This window comes from Phalacrocorax carbo, chromosome 13 (assembly GCF_963921805.1).
Source record: "Phalacrocorax carbo chromosome 13, bPhaCar2.1, whole genome shotgun sequence".
In the NCBI taxonomy this organism is placed as follows: Eukaryota; Metazoa; Chordata; class Aves; order Suliformes; family Phalacrocoracidae; genus Phalacrocorax; species Phalacrocorax carbo.
The window spans coordinates 5,546,333-5,561,946 of NC_087525.1; the positions used below are offsets into that span (position 1 = coordinate 5,546,333).

Sequence of the window (15,614 nt, forward strand, 5' to 3'; positions counted from 1 at the left end):
AAAGAACTGGGGGTCTGGCAGAGGAACTGGGTGGGACTAAATTACCACTAATTCATTATCAGCTGTCAGCTCAGACAGTGGGTGAAGAGGCTTTTAGCAGACGTGAGCTAAGAGCTTCACAAAGTCTTCAGGTTTGTATCTAAAGCTCCTGTAACTTCTTTATAATTCTGCCACAGTTCCTCCTTGCTAAGCTAAGCTAAGCATGTGACTGAGTTCACATACATCAGGGAACGTAGCGGGCTTCTACCTCACCAGGGAAAGCACTGATTCCATTGCAGAAGTGATAGGAAAGTCTTGGCTACTGAGGAAGCTGGATGCATTCAGAACCACCAAGCTTTTGTACAAAGCCTGGCCCAAATGAAACTGTTGGGAAGGTGTTTCTTTTTCCACATCCTTTTGACTTCTGTTCCTGGTTTGCTCCATTGCCCTGATGTGCAAAGAACCCACAGGAAAGCTACTGCTTGTTTTTCCCAATCCTGCCAGAGGCAGGAAGAATTAAAGTGATCACTGATCTATTTAACAGATGTAAAAGATGAAGGTTCTGTACAAAATTTGAGGCTTTAAGTTTAAAAAGCAAAGGCACAGTTATTTATAGATCACCTCTTTCTTTGACTTTACATATCAAATCCATGCATGCGTCTCCTATTGAGGGATCTTTTTACAGCTGATATAAGTTTGGCTCATAAAGCACTGCTTGCTTCCTGGATACTTACGGGTAATCCCAGTGGCCCTCTGTCTCCTTTTTCACCCTGGGCACCCTTCTCTCCTTTCATTCCATCAATCCCTGCTTCCCCCTAAAGGAAGGATGGAGCAGAAAATAAACCCACCGTAACATCACTTACATAACAAACATTCCTCCCTTCAGAGAGCACCGAAGCAGCAGAGGGAATACAAGAGGTAGCAGAGCAATGCTTTAGCCTGATTCTCAGCCCAATCTGAAGAAAACCAGTATCAGGCAAATGACCTCTGTGTGAGCACCTGTTTTAAGTCAATGGCAGTAAGAGGAGATTAAGGGTCAGGGGATAAATATAAGTAACCAGAAGTTATCTGATAGGGGGGGTTTACATTTTAAGATGTGGATTCACTGGAAGTGAATGACAGGTGTCTGTAAGCTTTAAAGACATTACAGTGAAATATTTTGTGAAATATTTTTGTAAATGCAAAGGCATCAATTTCAAAATTTGGGGGGAAAAATCATCTCTTTTCCAATGGTATTTTTAAAATTCTGTTTTATAAACTATAAAGCAGTATTAAACAAAATATTCCTTTTCCATAAATTCAAAACGCAATCCAAAGCGACTCCTGTCCTGTTCATAAGGCATTTTAAAACACTATCTGCATTTTGAAGCAGGAGTGTTGGAAGAACTAAATTTGTACAGAAAGAGTAAGCTTGCTTGCCATACCCCTCTCCAACTGAGGGTGGCACATTGCTGGCTCACTCCACCAGCACTCCAGTTGCCATACAGCCATGTGTCACTGCCCTACAACACTATTTGGCTCGAGCACATACCTGGAGGAGTTACTTATTTCTGACATGTCTGCAGAGGGTATAAAATGCTCCTCTTCACCACTACAGCAAGCCTCATTGCAAACGGACTTACTACAAATTGCAGGGATGGAACAAAAACTTCCACAGGCGGGACATCTCGTTGCACCCGCTAATTAAGCCTAGATGGATCCTCTGTTCAAGGAGAAACTGGTGCAGAACTTTCTCTGTCTATAATCCAGTCTGTGCTGTGCGAGACTTTCGCCTGCATTTGTCTGGCCCATATCCCACGGACAACTGCGCCTTACGGAAGTTTCCCAGACGCTTGATAGCAGTGGCTAGTGAGTTACAGACAGGTAAGGCAGATAACTGTATTTGTAATCAACACTTGGAGAAAAGGTGAATCAGGATAAATACACCATCCACTCCAGCACCCAAATAGCGCTGGTAGCGAAATACTAAGCATAACCAGAAGAATTAAGATTTTTCACATTTTCCAGTCTTTGCCAAGAATGACAGAGGAAAACCACATCTCTCCTTGAACACGTCCACTCAAATATGTTTTCACCTAGGTACTGTTTCAGAGCAGGCTGAGCGTATGCACATTTAGATGAAGATTGGAAAGCTTCTAATCACCAAGAGCAGTGAAGTTCTTGAGTGGCTTTACAGCAGAATTTACAGGGTATAGAACCTGGCTAATTTTAAGCTAGAGGTCAGGTATTTAGGATTGTACGACAGGCCGTCCATCCCACTGTACAGAGGTTCACCCTGCAGACAAAGATTTCAACTGTTCTCATGGGAAGATTTCCCACTTTTCTGGGTAAAATCTGGAGAAAATGACCAGTTTTCTGGGTCCTAAAAGGAGAGCTGCTAATCCATTTCCTTCAAGAAAATATTCAGAAGTGTTTGTCCTCTTACCAAGACGGTACATAATGTTTGCAAGCTAGAAGGTTGTTACTGAAAAGTTCTTGCATCTGGGACTTTCTAGAAGAATTTCAGGATGTAAAGTTTTGCAGCCTTACCTTCGGTCCTGGGTGGCCCTGAAGACCCTGTATTTGGGACAAGGGACAAAATATGAGTAATATTTAAGGATGTGCTTTAAAATCCAGGCATCCCAGTTCAGTGTGCAGCACAGAGCTTTCTGACACACGGAGGGCACAAATGCTTAGCCCAGAGACCTCTTCATTTATGTAAAGGGCACTTCATGTACTGTTTTCATCTGGTAGTGAAGAAGCTCTCGCCAAAAACAACCTGGCAGTGAGCCAGGCTTGCTATTAGGACCATTTTTGCAGTTGATCCCTTTAATCCTGTCCATCCCCTCTTGCTACTGTCCTCCCTTTCATCTCAGACTAACATAACCTTCTCTCTTTACCTACCCAGCCCATCGTAGCTCTGACCTACCCCAGGGGGTGGTTTTGGAAGTGATACTAACAGCATGTTCCTGTTTCGATGCTGTATGTGTTTCTGCTGTTTTCTCTACCCAGAATCCTCCCCAGCCACTTCCTGCTCTATCCTCATCCCCAGTGCCGTGCTCCTCAGGTGAATCACTCAAAACTTACTGGAGGTCCTGGTGGGCCTTGGGGTCCAGGGGGGCCAGATATCTAGAAAGCAATGCAAGAGAAGGCACTGTCACAATCTGCTGTCCTCAGAGGTGAAGGGGAACTGCTCAGAGGAAAGGCAGAGCACAGGGTGTAGCTGAGCTTTACTGGGCTTGGAAATCTGGACTCGCCCGAGAACTGCATTAGGAAGTGGCAGCCATCTAGGGCAGAGTGGCTGAGAAGCAGCAGCGGGACTCTGGGGAGGGTTATGCAGCAGTTGCAGAGATTTAGGAGGAAGGGGAGCAGGGAAGTTTTGTGGGTTTTTTTTCCCCTAGAAAAAGGTCCACTTCCACTACTCTACCACAAGGTCAACAGCTAGCAGCTGTTTCAAAAGACACGAAAGAAGGCAGCTGGCTCCACACACACAGAAGAGTGTACTGATAACCTATGGGACTCCTTGCTGCATGGCGCTACAAAAGCTAGGAGTGAGCTTTGAGGGGAGAATGGTCAAATCCATGATCACAAAATCTACTGAAAAGTAATATCTAGGTAGATACATACAGGTATTGTTCAGGAAATCCCTTCACCACAAATCTTGAAGGAAATACTTGTTATGCTTTACATGATCTTCTATTCTTCCCTAGGCATTCATTATTGATTGCTTGTCATGAGCTAGATTGTTCTTGTGTAAAGGAAAAGCAGGGCATCATGAGCTAGAGGTGGCTGACAATTCAGTCCCACAAGATGAGGCACAAAGGGTGTGTTGTAAGAGGGTGGGATGCACTGGTTTTCAGCAGCACTGCTGCCAAATCATCCCTCCCCTACTGCTGAGACTGCAGAAGGAAAATGAGAAAGGTGACCTACCAATTCTCCCGGATTTCCTTTGTCTCCACGCTCTCCGGGCTCACCCTTCTCTCCCTGCACACAACAACAGACCCTGTCACCACCAGCTTCACTCTGGAGTCTTGCTCCATCAGGAGCCATCTGTGAATAACCCACATGCTGAGAAGCAGCAGTTCCCCAAAGGAAGAGTAGGAACATACTATATATCTCACAGACAGCTCACCTGCAGCTCTCTTGCATCTCTGCTTCCAGAGGAGACACCCTACAGAAAGGGAGGGCCTCCGGGAGTGGTGTCTCATGGCTGTGCAAGGGGAGTGCCACAGGATTTTGCTTGCCTTTCCCTAACAGCGGCCTGATGCCGCTCTGCTGCACTACAGCCTCTAAGGGAGAGAGCGTGGCAAGCGGGTCAGAGGCAGTGCCGTGCTGCCAGCAACCTACGCCTCTCAGCTCACTTCACCGTGCGGGCTCTGAGGGCAGCTGCCAGAGCCAGCACCTCCAGATGGCAATGGGAGCAGATGCCCAGCTGCTGGAGACCTGATGGACATCTGGTTACACCCAAACACCTTACTCTAAGGGGTAGGGAGGGGGCTGAGGCTCCCGAGATACTCGGCCCTTTGGCAAAAGGACCCGTGTGTGTTGCTCTATGTTGTTGTCTCTTTGCCAAGCAGAAACAGCAGCCTGTCTTTCTCACTCTTACTGTCAATCCTGGAAGTCCAATGGGACCTGGCAATCCTGACGGTCCTGGCATCCCTTGGTCACCTCGTTCACCTTTCTCTCCAGTGGGGCCATCAAGACCCTATGGATCAAGAAAGATTTTGGAATTTTTGCAAGACTAATTCACGCAGACATAAGAACCATTCTTACAAGAGCTAAGACTGGCTCTGGTCATCCCAGGAACATGCTGGAAACCCCAGACAACTGTCAGATGCCCAGGGAAATGCAGGGCTTCGTTAGTATTGAAGCTGGACATGCAAATGCCTGAGCATCCTCCAGTCGTTGTGGATGTGCCGGTCCCCAGAGCAGGGATGGGGGACTGCTTTCCTGCCTCCAAGTTCTGTTCACGGTTATGCGGTTTGCTGGAATCTGTGCTAGAAATCACTCCCCAACAGCTAGCTGTTGTGACAGCAAGAGTTTTATCCCAGTAATCTTGTAGAGATGCAGAAGCTTGTTGCCTAAAACCCTCTTGACTAGTACTGGGGACACAGAAGTTGTGACAGACTGAAGCTGGGAGACGGGGCACTCTACCTCAGTTAGTGGCAGGGATGTAAGGGGTTGCCCCATGCAGTTGCCCTCCTAGGAGGGCATGTGCGCTGGTACCTCAGCTCCCTTGCTCACAGTCAGGCTGGCTTGCTTACAGTGGCCTTTCAGTTTAAGCAGTATGCCAGGTAGCAAGCTGAGGAAGCAACACAGTGCTAGAGAGCAGGGCAGGCAGCTGGGGACAGCCACTCCAGCAAGACAGACAACACATCTGCCAGGGAGCCAAGATTCCGCTTCTGTATTGGTGCACTTCATAGCAGTGATGAGGGGCCTCCAGCACCCACCTCTGCGGGGCCCTGAGATATCCAAGAAGTCCCAGGCCCTTGCCCCATAACCTGGATAGCCCACAGCACTCTGAGACTTCAGTTTACTCACTGGTGAGCCAGCTTGTCCTGGGTCTCCTTTATCACCCTTTTCTCCTGTGACCCCGATATGGCCTGGCTCTCCCTTGATCCCAGGTGGTCCGTCCTTCCCCGGCAGTCCCTGAGGGCCAGGGGGGCCCACCTCTCCAGGCTTGCCACGTGGTCCCTAAAAGAAACCCACACAACACAAGGTGAAACATTTACGATAAGAGTAAGATTACTCCTGCAGACGACTCCTTGGCCTGGAGCCTCTTCCGCTGCTCATCCTCTCACTCACAGTAATGCCATTTCAGGAGTCATGTGCAGGACAAAGTAGATTTTTCATGCCAGCCCAGCCGCTCCTTATAGGTTAGGACTTGAATAAACCATTAATGCTCATTTTTGTGAGGCAAAATACTTTTTTCCCTTGTGGGAAAAGCAACTGTGCAATGTTAGTGATAGAGATGGAACATACTAACTCCAGGTAAGCCCACTGAAAGAAAAAGCAATCCACAGAGGTACCATGTCTTACCTTTTCTCCATCATGGCCTGGAGGACCTGGCAAGCCAATTTCACCCTGAAACATAGAATTGTTAGTTTGGCAGTTTGAAAGCAGCTGTTCTGACTCCTGCATGGCACTGTGATGAGGAAGGGTGGGGATTAAAGAAATAGTCTGCAGGGACCCTGGTAACTAATAGTCACAGGAAAAATAAAGCATGGAAACCCCTGTTGAAATAATACATTGTGTGACTGCCTAAGAATTTCACCATCCTTGTTTATTCTGACAGTTCATGGCCCCAGTGCTGTAACACAGTCCCCAGCCAACACAATCCCAGCACCGAGATCAGTTCCCATAAGCTGCTTCCTAAAAGAGAGGGCAAGGAGCAAGGATCCTTCATCTTTCAGATAAGGCATTATCATTGTGGGAAAAGAGATTTTCAGGATATTGTACATGAGGAGAAATGGTAGAGGCCAGCAGGACAGTCTGATAGTGCTGGACAGGGAGAAGAGGAGCATTGAGGAGGGCTGTGGGGCGGAATTCAGCCTGGACCCCTCCTGTTTTCCCTTAGCTCTGCAAGGGCTGAGCTGAGCAAATACCTTCTGTCCTGGTGGCCCTGGAGGTCCAGCAACACCCGGAAGTCCTGGGGGTCCCTAGATAAAGAAAAATGCATTTTCAAATTATCAGCAGGGCTTTTATTTCCATGTTTTAAAACCAAACAGCTTATCTGAATTTAAGGGGAAAATCACGGGGGAATTTTCCCAGGGACTCCTAACGTTGTGTTTGCTTGGGAAGCAGAGCAATGGAGAGTCCTGAGCGAGCAGCAGGCCAGTCCAAAGTGAGCTGTAGATAGAATCACTTAGGCTGGAAAAGACCTTTAAGACCATCGAGTCCAACCTTTAACCTAACACTACCAGCTCCACCACTAAACCATGTCCCTAAAGCACCACGTCTGTGTGTCTTTTAAATAACTCCATGGAGGATGACTCAACCCTCAACCCTGGGCAGCCTGGTCCAGTGCTTGACAACCCTTTCGGTGAAGAAATTTTTCCCCAATATCCAATCTAAACTGCCATAGCACAGCTTGAAGCCATTTCCTCTCATCCTATCACTAGTAACTTAGGACGAACTTATGGCTACTTGCTTAAGACCACACAGCAAAGCTAGGAACTCACCATCAAGGCCAAAGTTCGTATTTCCTAGAAAAAAAGTAAAAAAAAGAAATCAAAAAGGAAAACAGCCATTTGAAAGCTAAGCTTTTTCCCGGGGGTGGTTTGTTCTCCACTAATGTAACACTGGCCCAAACGAGCAAGGAGCCTACAAAATGAACAAAAGCAAAAAACCCAGCTCTGAGTCTCACGGAGCTGTTATTCTACAATCTCTCCTTTTTCCAGGTAGAGCCCAGGCTAACCCAGAGCTGGGCACAGCTGCTCACTCGCTGCGCACCATCAGTGCCCACTTCCAAGGAAGCTTTGTAGTCCTTTTATTCACCACCTACCCCGAGCCATGGCCGAATCTTGAGGGGATTCACCCGACTTCTGTGTTCACATCAGCATTAATATATCAACTAAACAAGGTGCACGTGTATTCACTGAAACACTACGTGCAGCGAGCTGTGGGATGAAGGGGATTATGGAACAACCAAGTACCTCCCTTCACTGCTACTGCTGAGAAAGCAGATGTACATTGTTCCCGGTTTTCTGCATCCCCTGGGAAACAGTAAAGCACCCAGCCGTCACCTCATGGGACAGGAGGGCCGTTGCTCACCTGGAGAGCTTCACTGATGTTACCATCGTAGTCCATCATTTCATCCTTCCCAGGCTCTCCCTTGGGGCCCTGCAAAATACCAGATCTTGAGCCAGGGCTTGAGGATCGCCCTTCTCATGGGGTACTCAGAGCTGTGGTTCACCCTGACAAAGGGGTCTCAGAGGAGCCTGCTTCATGAACCTCCGGTTTTTCATTTATTGAGCAAAGCCCTTGAAAGCACATTTTATAGAGAAAACACTACCAAAGTGTAGCCAGCCAAGCCCGGATCACCATGCCGTGACCATCAAAGCTGGCAGGTCTGGTAAGTGGTGAAGCTGAGGCCAGAATGCAGGAACTGGATTGTCTGACGTGCTGTCAGTCTTGGGCACACACCAAGCACCCTCCTGCTGCCCTCTGCTGATAGGCTAAGGACCTGAGTTCAGACTTGGGGGTCCAGACCCACCTCTTCCAGAGGCCCAATCTAGACTGCCAGTGCAGTCCCACTATCCTCAGACCCCTTTGAAGGGCCATAACTCTTCAAATATTGGTGAAGGGACACCTACCCTTGGGCCCATGGGTCCCTGGTCTCCCGGTAAACCAGGTTCCCCCTGTAACAAGAAGAACATACTGTTAGCAAAGCCTATCCCTTCACTTGCTTGAACTCCAGGAATTGTTTATCTCTGCTAGTCCTCTGAAACAGTCTGGGACTAGACAGCTCTGTTTTAAAAATGCTCCTTTTGTACATGTAGGAACAAATTTGCAGCTACTGAACCTGGAGCTGGGTTGTGCAGAAGCACTCTGTACCTTTTCCCCCCGTGACCCTGCAGCACCAGGCTGGCCAATATCACCAGCTTCTCCCTGAAAGAGAAAGGGAAAGGGATGGGTTTGTATCGTGTGGATGGGGTATGACTAAACTGCTGGCTTTGCATTTCCAGGAGGAAGAACTGCACCAGCCAAATGCCCCTGCCATGCCTGCCTCTCCTCAGGTAACCCAAATGTCCTGCTGTCACTTCACACCAGGCGCCCTTCTCTTCTACCCAGTGCAGAGGGAATATTCAGTATGAAGGAAAGCACCCAGTTCAGACCTGAAGTAAGTGCACAGCAAGGCTGTTCCAAGCACATACGAGATGGAACCTCAGATTTAAGTGTCCTTTGCCAAGGGGCAGGATTTTACTGCTGCTGCTCCCTGAGGAGGTAGGAGAAGAAAGGTGGAGGGCCTCCGTCCTGCCTCCCCGTGTCCACCCTGCCTTGGATACCACACAGACTAGAGGCTGTCATTGATTCTGAGGGACTGGTTTCTCGCAGAGACTAGATGGGAATTATCTGAGCACAAGGAGGGTATTTTCCTCCCAGAAACATGGTTTATACATTCTCTCTACCTTCAGCATTTAAACCAACAAAACTAAAACTCCCTGCAAAATCCTTCAGCAGGTAGAGGTGGGCACAGATGAGTGGTTGGACTAGATGACCCCTGAGGTCCCTTCCAACCTGTGATTCCGTGAATGCAGCCTTTGCCCCTTCCTACACACCTCATGCTGGGCACAATTGCTCACACCACAGAACTCACTGGAAGAAGAAACACTCACCTTTGGTCCAGGGGGCCCAGGCAGACCTGGAGGGCCAGGTTCTCCTTTACCTCCTGCCAGGGCATTCTCAGCATTTCCCTTCTCTCCCTGTTTGCAAGGAAGAACAAGCCATGTATCACAGTTCAGCCTCTCCATCTCCATAGTTTCATTTGCCAAACTGTTGGCTTAGAGAGACAGGGCCCATCAGCTGGCCTCGATAGCCCAGAAACATCACTACTCCAGAGCCACCAGCTGTCCAGGACCCAGGGCCATATAAGGCTGCCTGTGGACAGATCTCATCCCCTGACCTCCAGTTTGAACACAACTGTTTCCTTCCACTGTTGAAAGTGAGCTCATAAAACTACCTGATGATAGCTTTTTTTGGTATGTCTCCCTCTGGAACTGCAGTCATCAGCCAGATAGTCATCCCTGCAGAGCCCATCCTTTGCACAGAGCAGATACAAAGCCAGTAACTGGAAAGCTTTGCTTGCACCAATTTGCCATTACAACCTCATCCTTTTCTGAAATGGCCTCTGTCATTCAGTGCACCATCCCCTTTCCCAAAGGAAAAGCACCCTGTGAAAGACTGTCTTGAAAGGTACGATTTCTATCCACATCTCAGAGCACAAGAAGAAAGCCACAGCTTCAGAGCTTAGCTTTAGCTAACCTGCTCTGGGCCTCTCTGAGCACAAGGCTACTCTTCCAACCCAGACCACAGCAGTGCAGCTCCCAGAAAGCCCATCTCCTCCTCACACTTGGATCTTAGAGCAGGAAGGAGGATGAAATACCACGTTACATCTGAGTTCATGCTTTTAAAGGGGGACTACTGAGAACACTATCCCCTGCTCACGTTCCCAGGACCACAGCCTCCTCCTCGCTGCATGAAGGCACGCGATTCCTCACAAAAAGGCATCCTTTGTGTGGCCCCATCACATCCCTGCTGGGGTTTCCTATGCTGACATCCAGCTGAGCTCTGCAGAGCATGCTGCTGTACGCTGCAACAGTGGCCTAAGTGTGTGTGAGCTGTGCACAGCTGCCACAGGAGGGAGGAAGGAAAGGTGACGAGTGGCCCTCCCAGAAAATTCAGAGAAGATACAGACCTTCATGCCAGGGAGTCCAGGAAGCCCGGGGTCACCAGCTCGTCCCTTCTCACCCTGTTGGTAAAACAGACATGGTCGGGCTGACTCTGCAGGCTCTCTGTCCTAGAAGAACAGCCAAAGGATGAGCTGCTCCTGGTTTCAAACCCTCTTTGCCTTCCCCATAGGATTTAATTTTAGGTGCAGACAAGGCACCCTCCAGCAGTATCTGCTCAAGCCAGTGAATGTTTTCTCCTGTTTTTCTACTATCTTTGCACATCATTGCCATTTCTCTCCAAAGTAAGGCGAGTGAGAAAGGGATCCAGTATCCCCCCCGTTCATCTTTCTTGTCACTCTGGTCCACTAAGCCCTTTTCCCTGTCAGCCCTTCAGCACAGGCTCTCCCCATTCCATACATCCAGAGAAGAAATTGTTGCCCAGGGCAAATTTTACTTGGAGTGCTGAATCTTCTCTGTGTCCTGACAGAGCTCAGCTCTTTTCACAGAAGTCATCCCTTGCTTGAGTCCCTCCCAGTTTTCACACCTCCTCATTACACCGCTTTGCTTTGGCAAAGGTCTCTCAACCAACACCCCCACACATCTCCCAAGGAAGGTTTCCTGTTCCCTAACTCCAAACCTCAGCTTCATCATGCTCTTATAAAAAAAAAAAAGCAGCAGTGTCTCAGTTAGCAGCCAAGCTCTGTGACACACAGTGGTGGTGAAAAGCAGTGAAAACAGGAGGGGCAAAATTGGCAAACACAGAAGGTGATGGTGTAAAACCCCTGATACAATGCCTAGAGAGCAAGGCCTGCAGGCCGAGCTGCGGAAGGCACCATGGAGGATGCCACAGGGCAGCGAGCAATAGAGGGCACCCAGCATTCACTTGATGAAATGACTTTGTTATGTTCACCATGACATCTGGGTCGCCTTTTGACTATTGGGGCTCAATTAGTGGTCTTTACATGGAAGTTACATTCTATTCAGCCCATTCCATCCAGCTGCTAACCCCGTGGTTTCCAGCTACAATGTCCTGTTTGGGAGCCTGCATTTTGCAAGGACAGAGAGTGATATTAGAGGTTTCTGTTACCGTGAAGAGACGTTTCAAATGCATCATCAGAAAAAGGTGCATTCTTACCTGCAATCTTCACACCTTAACAACTTGTACAGGTTACAAAGAGCAATTCAAAACCTCTTTCCCCCAGCAGGTGCCTAGCTCTCCCCACAACAGCAGCACACCAGATCAGCAAGGCTAGCAAAGAGTTCCTCTTAGTGCCATGCCATTGCCTGCAGAGGCTGGTGCTGCACACCAGTCTCATCAGAGCTCCAGGGCACGCATCTGACATGCAGGGGACTCGCATCAGTACTCCATGAACAGACATGCACTGGTGGCTCCGTGGAAAATAATTAACAAACAGCAATCTTCCTTTTTTAAGGCAATTTTAGAGAGCAGTGACCCCTTTCTAAGGTAATTTGGCCTCCAGCCACCTGTAAGGCCCCCACCCAGCTTTCCTCCCCTGCCAGAGCATGGATGTTGCTGCCATAAGTGAATGCTTCCCTCCTTGGAAAGAGGGAAAGCATTTGCAGGGCCTCATACCCAAAGGAAAGGTTTAGCCTTTGGGGGTTTTGTAGGAATATATTCTCTAATCCTGTCCCAGGCCTCTGTGAATCCCTGATTCTGCCTTGCTCAGCTTTTGGTATCCTACTTTTCATTCAGGGACTAGTTTTCAGTACCCATGCCTGTAAGGGCTACTGAAAACATCCTGTGCTGCCTGAACAATAATTAGAGAAGCAGATTTCTTGAGGGGGGAGGTCAGATTACTGAATGCCTGCTTAGGGTGTTATTCCTGGAGTCAAAAGATACAGCACTGTCCTTAGTCATTCCCAGGCATCTCACACTGCCCTGCCGGCCACCAGCCCCCCCCCCCCCCCCCCCCCCCTTCTGCAAGCAGGAACACGCAAACACACTTCACCAAGGGGGGCAAGAGCCAGAAAAGGACACATAATCCCCCGCAAGCACGACAACGCATCGCAAAGCAGGCTCCCGCCAGCTCCCACTCGCAGGGAACACAGCACAGCACTGCCAGGACACCAAGCCCAAACACACAATGTCCTACCCGCTGCCCCCTCTTCCCTGGCAAACCTGGGGGGCCCATCCTCCCTGGGACTCCAGGATCTCCCTTCGTGGGGAAGAAAAGAGACAGAGAATGTGTCTGTTATATGGCTGTCGCATGCTGTAACATAACCCAGTGAGCCTCCAGCAAGAGGAGCCAGCTGTTCAGAAACCAAGCCGGCTGCTTAGCAATGGAGAGTGATGGGTATTTTCGTACCATGCCCGCCACGGGAACTCAAACCAGGTCACGCTACACTGAGACAGGGGAGACTGTGCAGGGCAGTTCATACAGTGCACGACAGAATAACAGCCCCCTGCGGTAACACGGGAAGACTTCTGGTGGACACAGAAGTACTGGGAGGCAGCAGGGGGAGAGGGAGCATACTTGCTAAGCCAAGTGCGCTGTGCATATTTTGTGGAGTAGGAAGGCAGGCAGCTGGAGGATATTCCCATCAACACAGACATGAGCAGGAGGGAGGGAATCTGTTTGCAGTATGGTCCCTCTCTCACTTGGCATCACTGTATGCTACTACCATTTTGCTCACACTGGCAGGTGCCATCTGGGCACTGGGAAGTACAGAGCCATTCCTCAGCTCCCTCAGCTGCTCTGGGAGGGGAAAAAAACACACAAGCAAACCAGAAGTACAGGCTCACAGCAAAGCTTTCTGAGAGTACCTTTTCTCCTGGAGCCCCGGCCTCGCCCTGGTGAGGAAGAGACAGGAAAATACAGTGAAAAATCAGGAGGAGAGAGTACAAAACCTCCTAGAGCTGAGTGGAGGAAAGAGCGTTCATCTATGGAGGCCTTGGGCTTGTAAATAAGGGGGTGAGGATGCTTTAAGCACATGCTATTTGTGCCTGGAGCTTGTTTCATCTTCATTAGCCAGCTCCTAGGCTGCTCTAAGAAACCAGAAAGCCTCAGACAAGAGGCTTTTATGAAACTGAGGAACCACCTTGCAAGTATTTCAAGAGAAGGTTTACCAGACACAAGAGAGCATAATAAGACAAGACTCCTGCTGGCATTAAGGAATCTGCCTACTCCTAGCTCTGTGTGCACAGGAGCAGAGCGATGCTGTGGTTGCAGCCGGGGTGGCAGGGAGGCTGTGTTGATACGGGATCAATGTAGCATCAAGGAGAAAAACCCTCCCCACCAGCCCCAGAGATAACTTCTTTATTCCTGTCCTTTTCCCCAGCAACTGGAGGGAATTGGGACAGCAGGTCGTTGTCTCATCACACATCTTGGATCCCCAGGGCAACTTCCAGCCCCCTAAATCTTCACGGGGCCCTTTGCATTTTGCCATCTTGGCACTGCTGTGGAGTATGACGAGTTCACCAGCCTCTCTGCACAGAGAGGTGCGGAGCAGGCGGGGTGCTGCTGGAGATAGGTCTAGTATCTCCGCCAAAAGTAACAGCAGTTCTGATGTTCTCCTTTAGTGGGAGCTGTCCGACCGTTTTCCTGTGCCTTGAGCTCTCCTAACTCCAGCCCTTGCTTTTAAGCGTGCCCTACTTAAGCCACTGCAGCGTAGTGTAAAACTGACCTTCACCCCTGCGGTGGCCATCCCAGGAGCGCCCTGGCAGAGAGAGGAAAGACAGGAACACCTTGTTTGAAATGAATCGGACACAAACTTTTACAAACAAAACAGTATCAGCCAGGTGGAACTAAAAAGGCAAAATCCACATCTTTTCCTTTCCAAAATTCAGAAGTAATGCTGTAACACCACACAGCACGAATCCTCCTTCCCTGTGTGGGTCATTCACCTATGGCAGTGGCTCTGCTTTCCAGAAAGCTCCTCCAAAGGCAGATATCGTGAGCAAAACCCAGTCAAGAGAACCAGATCCCCACCCCCCTGGTTTTAGTCCTGCAAGTGAATCAAAGGCTAACAAGCAGAACAGCAGCAAATAACTGCAGAATGCAAAGACAGACTGAGGACCAAACAGCCAGTTCAGTGTTTGATCCCAGATACATCAGCTCAAGCATCCCAGGAAAGGCCAGCTCATACTCCAGAGCCTTGGTCTTGCTATTTCCCCTCATTCTGATTTTACCACAGAAGTTGTCTTCTGCAGTAAAATGTTTTCAGGAGAGCTCTGAAGCCAGCCACCTTAGCAGGAAAAGAAGAAAAAAATATATAGATTTCCAAGCACTGCAATTCAGGCAAGATTCTGCAGCGCTGAGCCAGCCACCACCATGAGACCAGAGTCCAGCCTGCCCTGCAATCCGAGACAGGTGCTTTGAAACCCCAGGAGGCAGCTGCTCCCACACGGACAGTCACATTTCCCTCAACAGCACTGATGCAAAAAAGCAGGTCTTCCCTATCAACCCTTTGCTCTAAAATCTCTGTATGCCCTGTGTTAGTATTAGTTAGGTCCTGGTGAAAAGGTCCAGTTACAGAAGCAAATATGAGGGATAACAAGGGTCTAAGGAGAGGGGAAGAGGTGAAGTAGTGTTAGAAGGTAAGAAATGAGAGGGGTAGCATGTGAGGCAGAGAGGAGGACTGGGAGCCAAGTTCAAAGTGAAAAGAGCTTGAAAAAGTTCAAACAAGGAGGAGTGGGGAGCCAGAGAGCAGCAGGATCATACCTCTCAGCTTTCTGAAACAGAAATCAGGGACAAAGCTAAAAAACACAAGGACAGAAGATGGAGATCAGGGATTCTATGCAATAAAAGGGGAAAAAAGCATTCCAGATCGTCTCAGGGGTCAGTAGGTTTTAGTGAACACGGGCTAGAATCATGAAAGGGATTACATGCAGCAAGAGGCTTGGGTTAGGCTTCCACAGTGCACTTGGGATGCCTGTTCCTCACTCTTTGGCCTTTAAATGGCAGTGAATGCAGATGATGTTATTTTCTAGTGTTTATCCTGAAACCACAATGCGCAGACATGCAGGTTTGCTCACACACTGACCCTGATTCATCGCTGCATTAGTCCGGGTTCACACTTGCATAACCCTACTGATCGCAGGGCGCTAACGCACATCGCTGAGGGTTGCGGCGGTCACTGGGGACCCTGAATTTACAAAACGCCAATTCCCTACAAACATCGGCGATTGGCTGCTCTCGCTAGCATAAAGCATTAATATCCTGATGTTGCAAGACAGCATCAGACTGGGCATGCCATTTGCTTTGTAAAACACTTCTTCCCCCACCATTTCCTTCATAAATGAGG

At 48.9% G+C, this 15,614-nt stretch overlaps 1 protein-coding gene across 1 annotated transcript in view; it reads right to left on the bottom strand.

Moving 5' to 3' along the window:
- COL13A1 (collagen type XIII alpha 1 chain) overlaps positions 1 to 15,614 on the bottom strand; it is a 60,952-nt gene that overhangs the window by 15,034 nt on the left and 30,304 nt on the right. The window contains exons 20-36 of the mRNA XM_064464647.1: positions 13,995 to 14,027; positions 13,135 to 13,161; positions 12,464 to 12,526; positions 10,376 to 10,429; positions 9,297 to 9,383; positions 8,515 to 8,568; positions 8,274 to 8,318; positions 7,732 to 7,800; positions 7,140 to 7,163; positions 6,564 to 6,617; positions 5,998 to 6,042; positions 5,500 to 5,652; positions 4,559 to 4,663; positions 3,889 to 3,942; positions 3,046 to 3,087; positions 2,509 to 2,535; positions 714 to 794 (exon numbers count right to left, since the gene is read on the bottom strand). Of these exons, the coding sequence (XP_064320717.1) occupies positions 714 to 794; positions 2,509 to 2,535; positions 3,046 to 3,087; positions 3,889 to 3,942; positions 4,559 to 4,663; positions 5,500 to 5,652; positions 5,998 to 6,042; positions 6,564 to 6,617; positions 7,140 to 7,163; positions 7,732 to 7,800; positions 8,274 to 8,318; positions 8,515 to 8,568; positions 9,297 to 9,383; positions 10,376 to 10,429; positions 12,464 to 12,526; positions 13,135 to 13,161; positions 13,995 to 14,027 (1,017 nt within the window). The remainder of the gene's footprint in view (positions 1 to 713; positions 795 to 2,508; positions 2,536 to 3,045; positions 3,088 to 3,888; positions 3,943 to 4,558; positions 4,664 to 5,499; positions 5,653 to 5,997; positions 6,043 to 6,563; positions 6,618 to 7,139; positions 7,164 to 7,731; positions 7,801 to 8,273; positions 8,319 to 8,514; positions 8,569 to 9,296; positions 9,384 to 10,375; positions 10,430 to 12,463; positions 12,527 to 13,134; positions 13,162 to 13,994; positions 14,028 to 15,614) is intronic.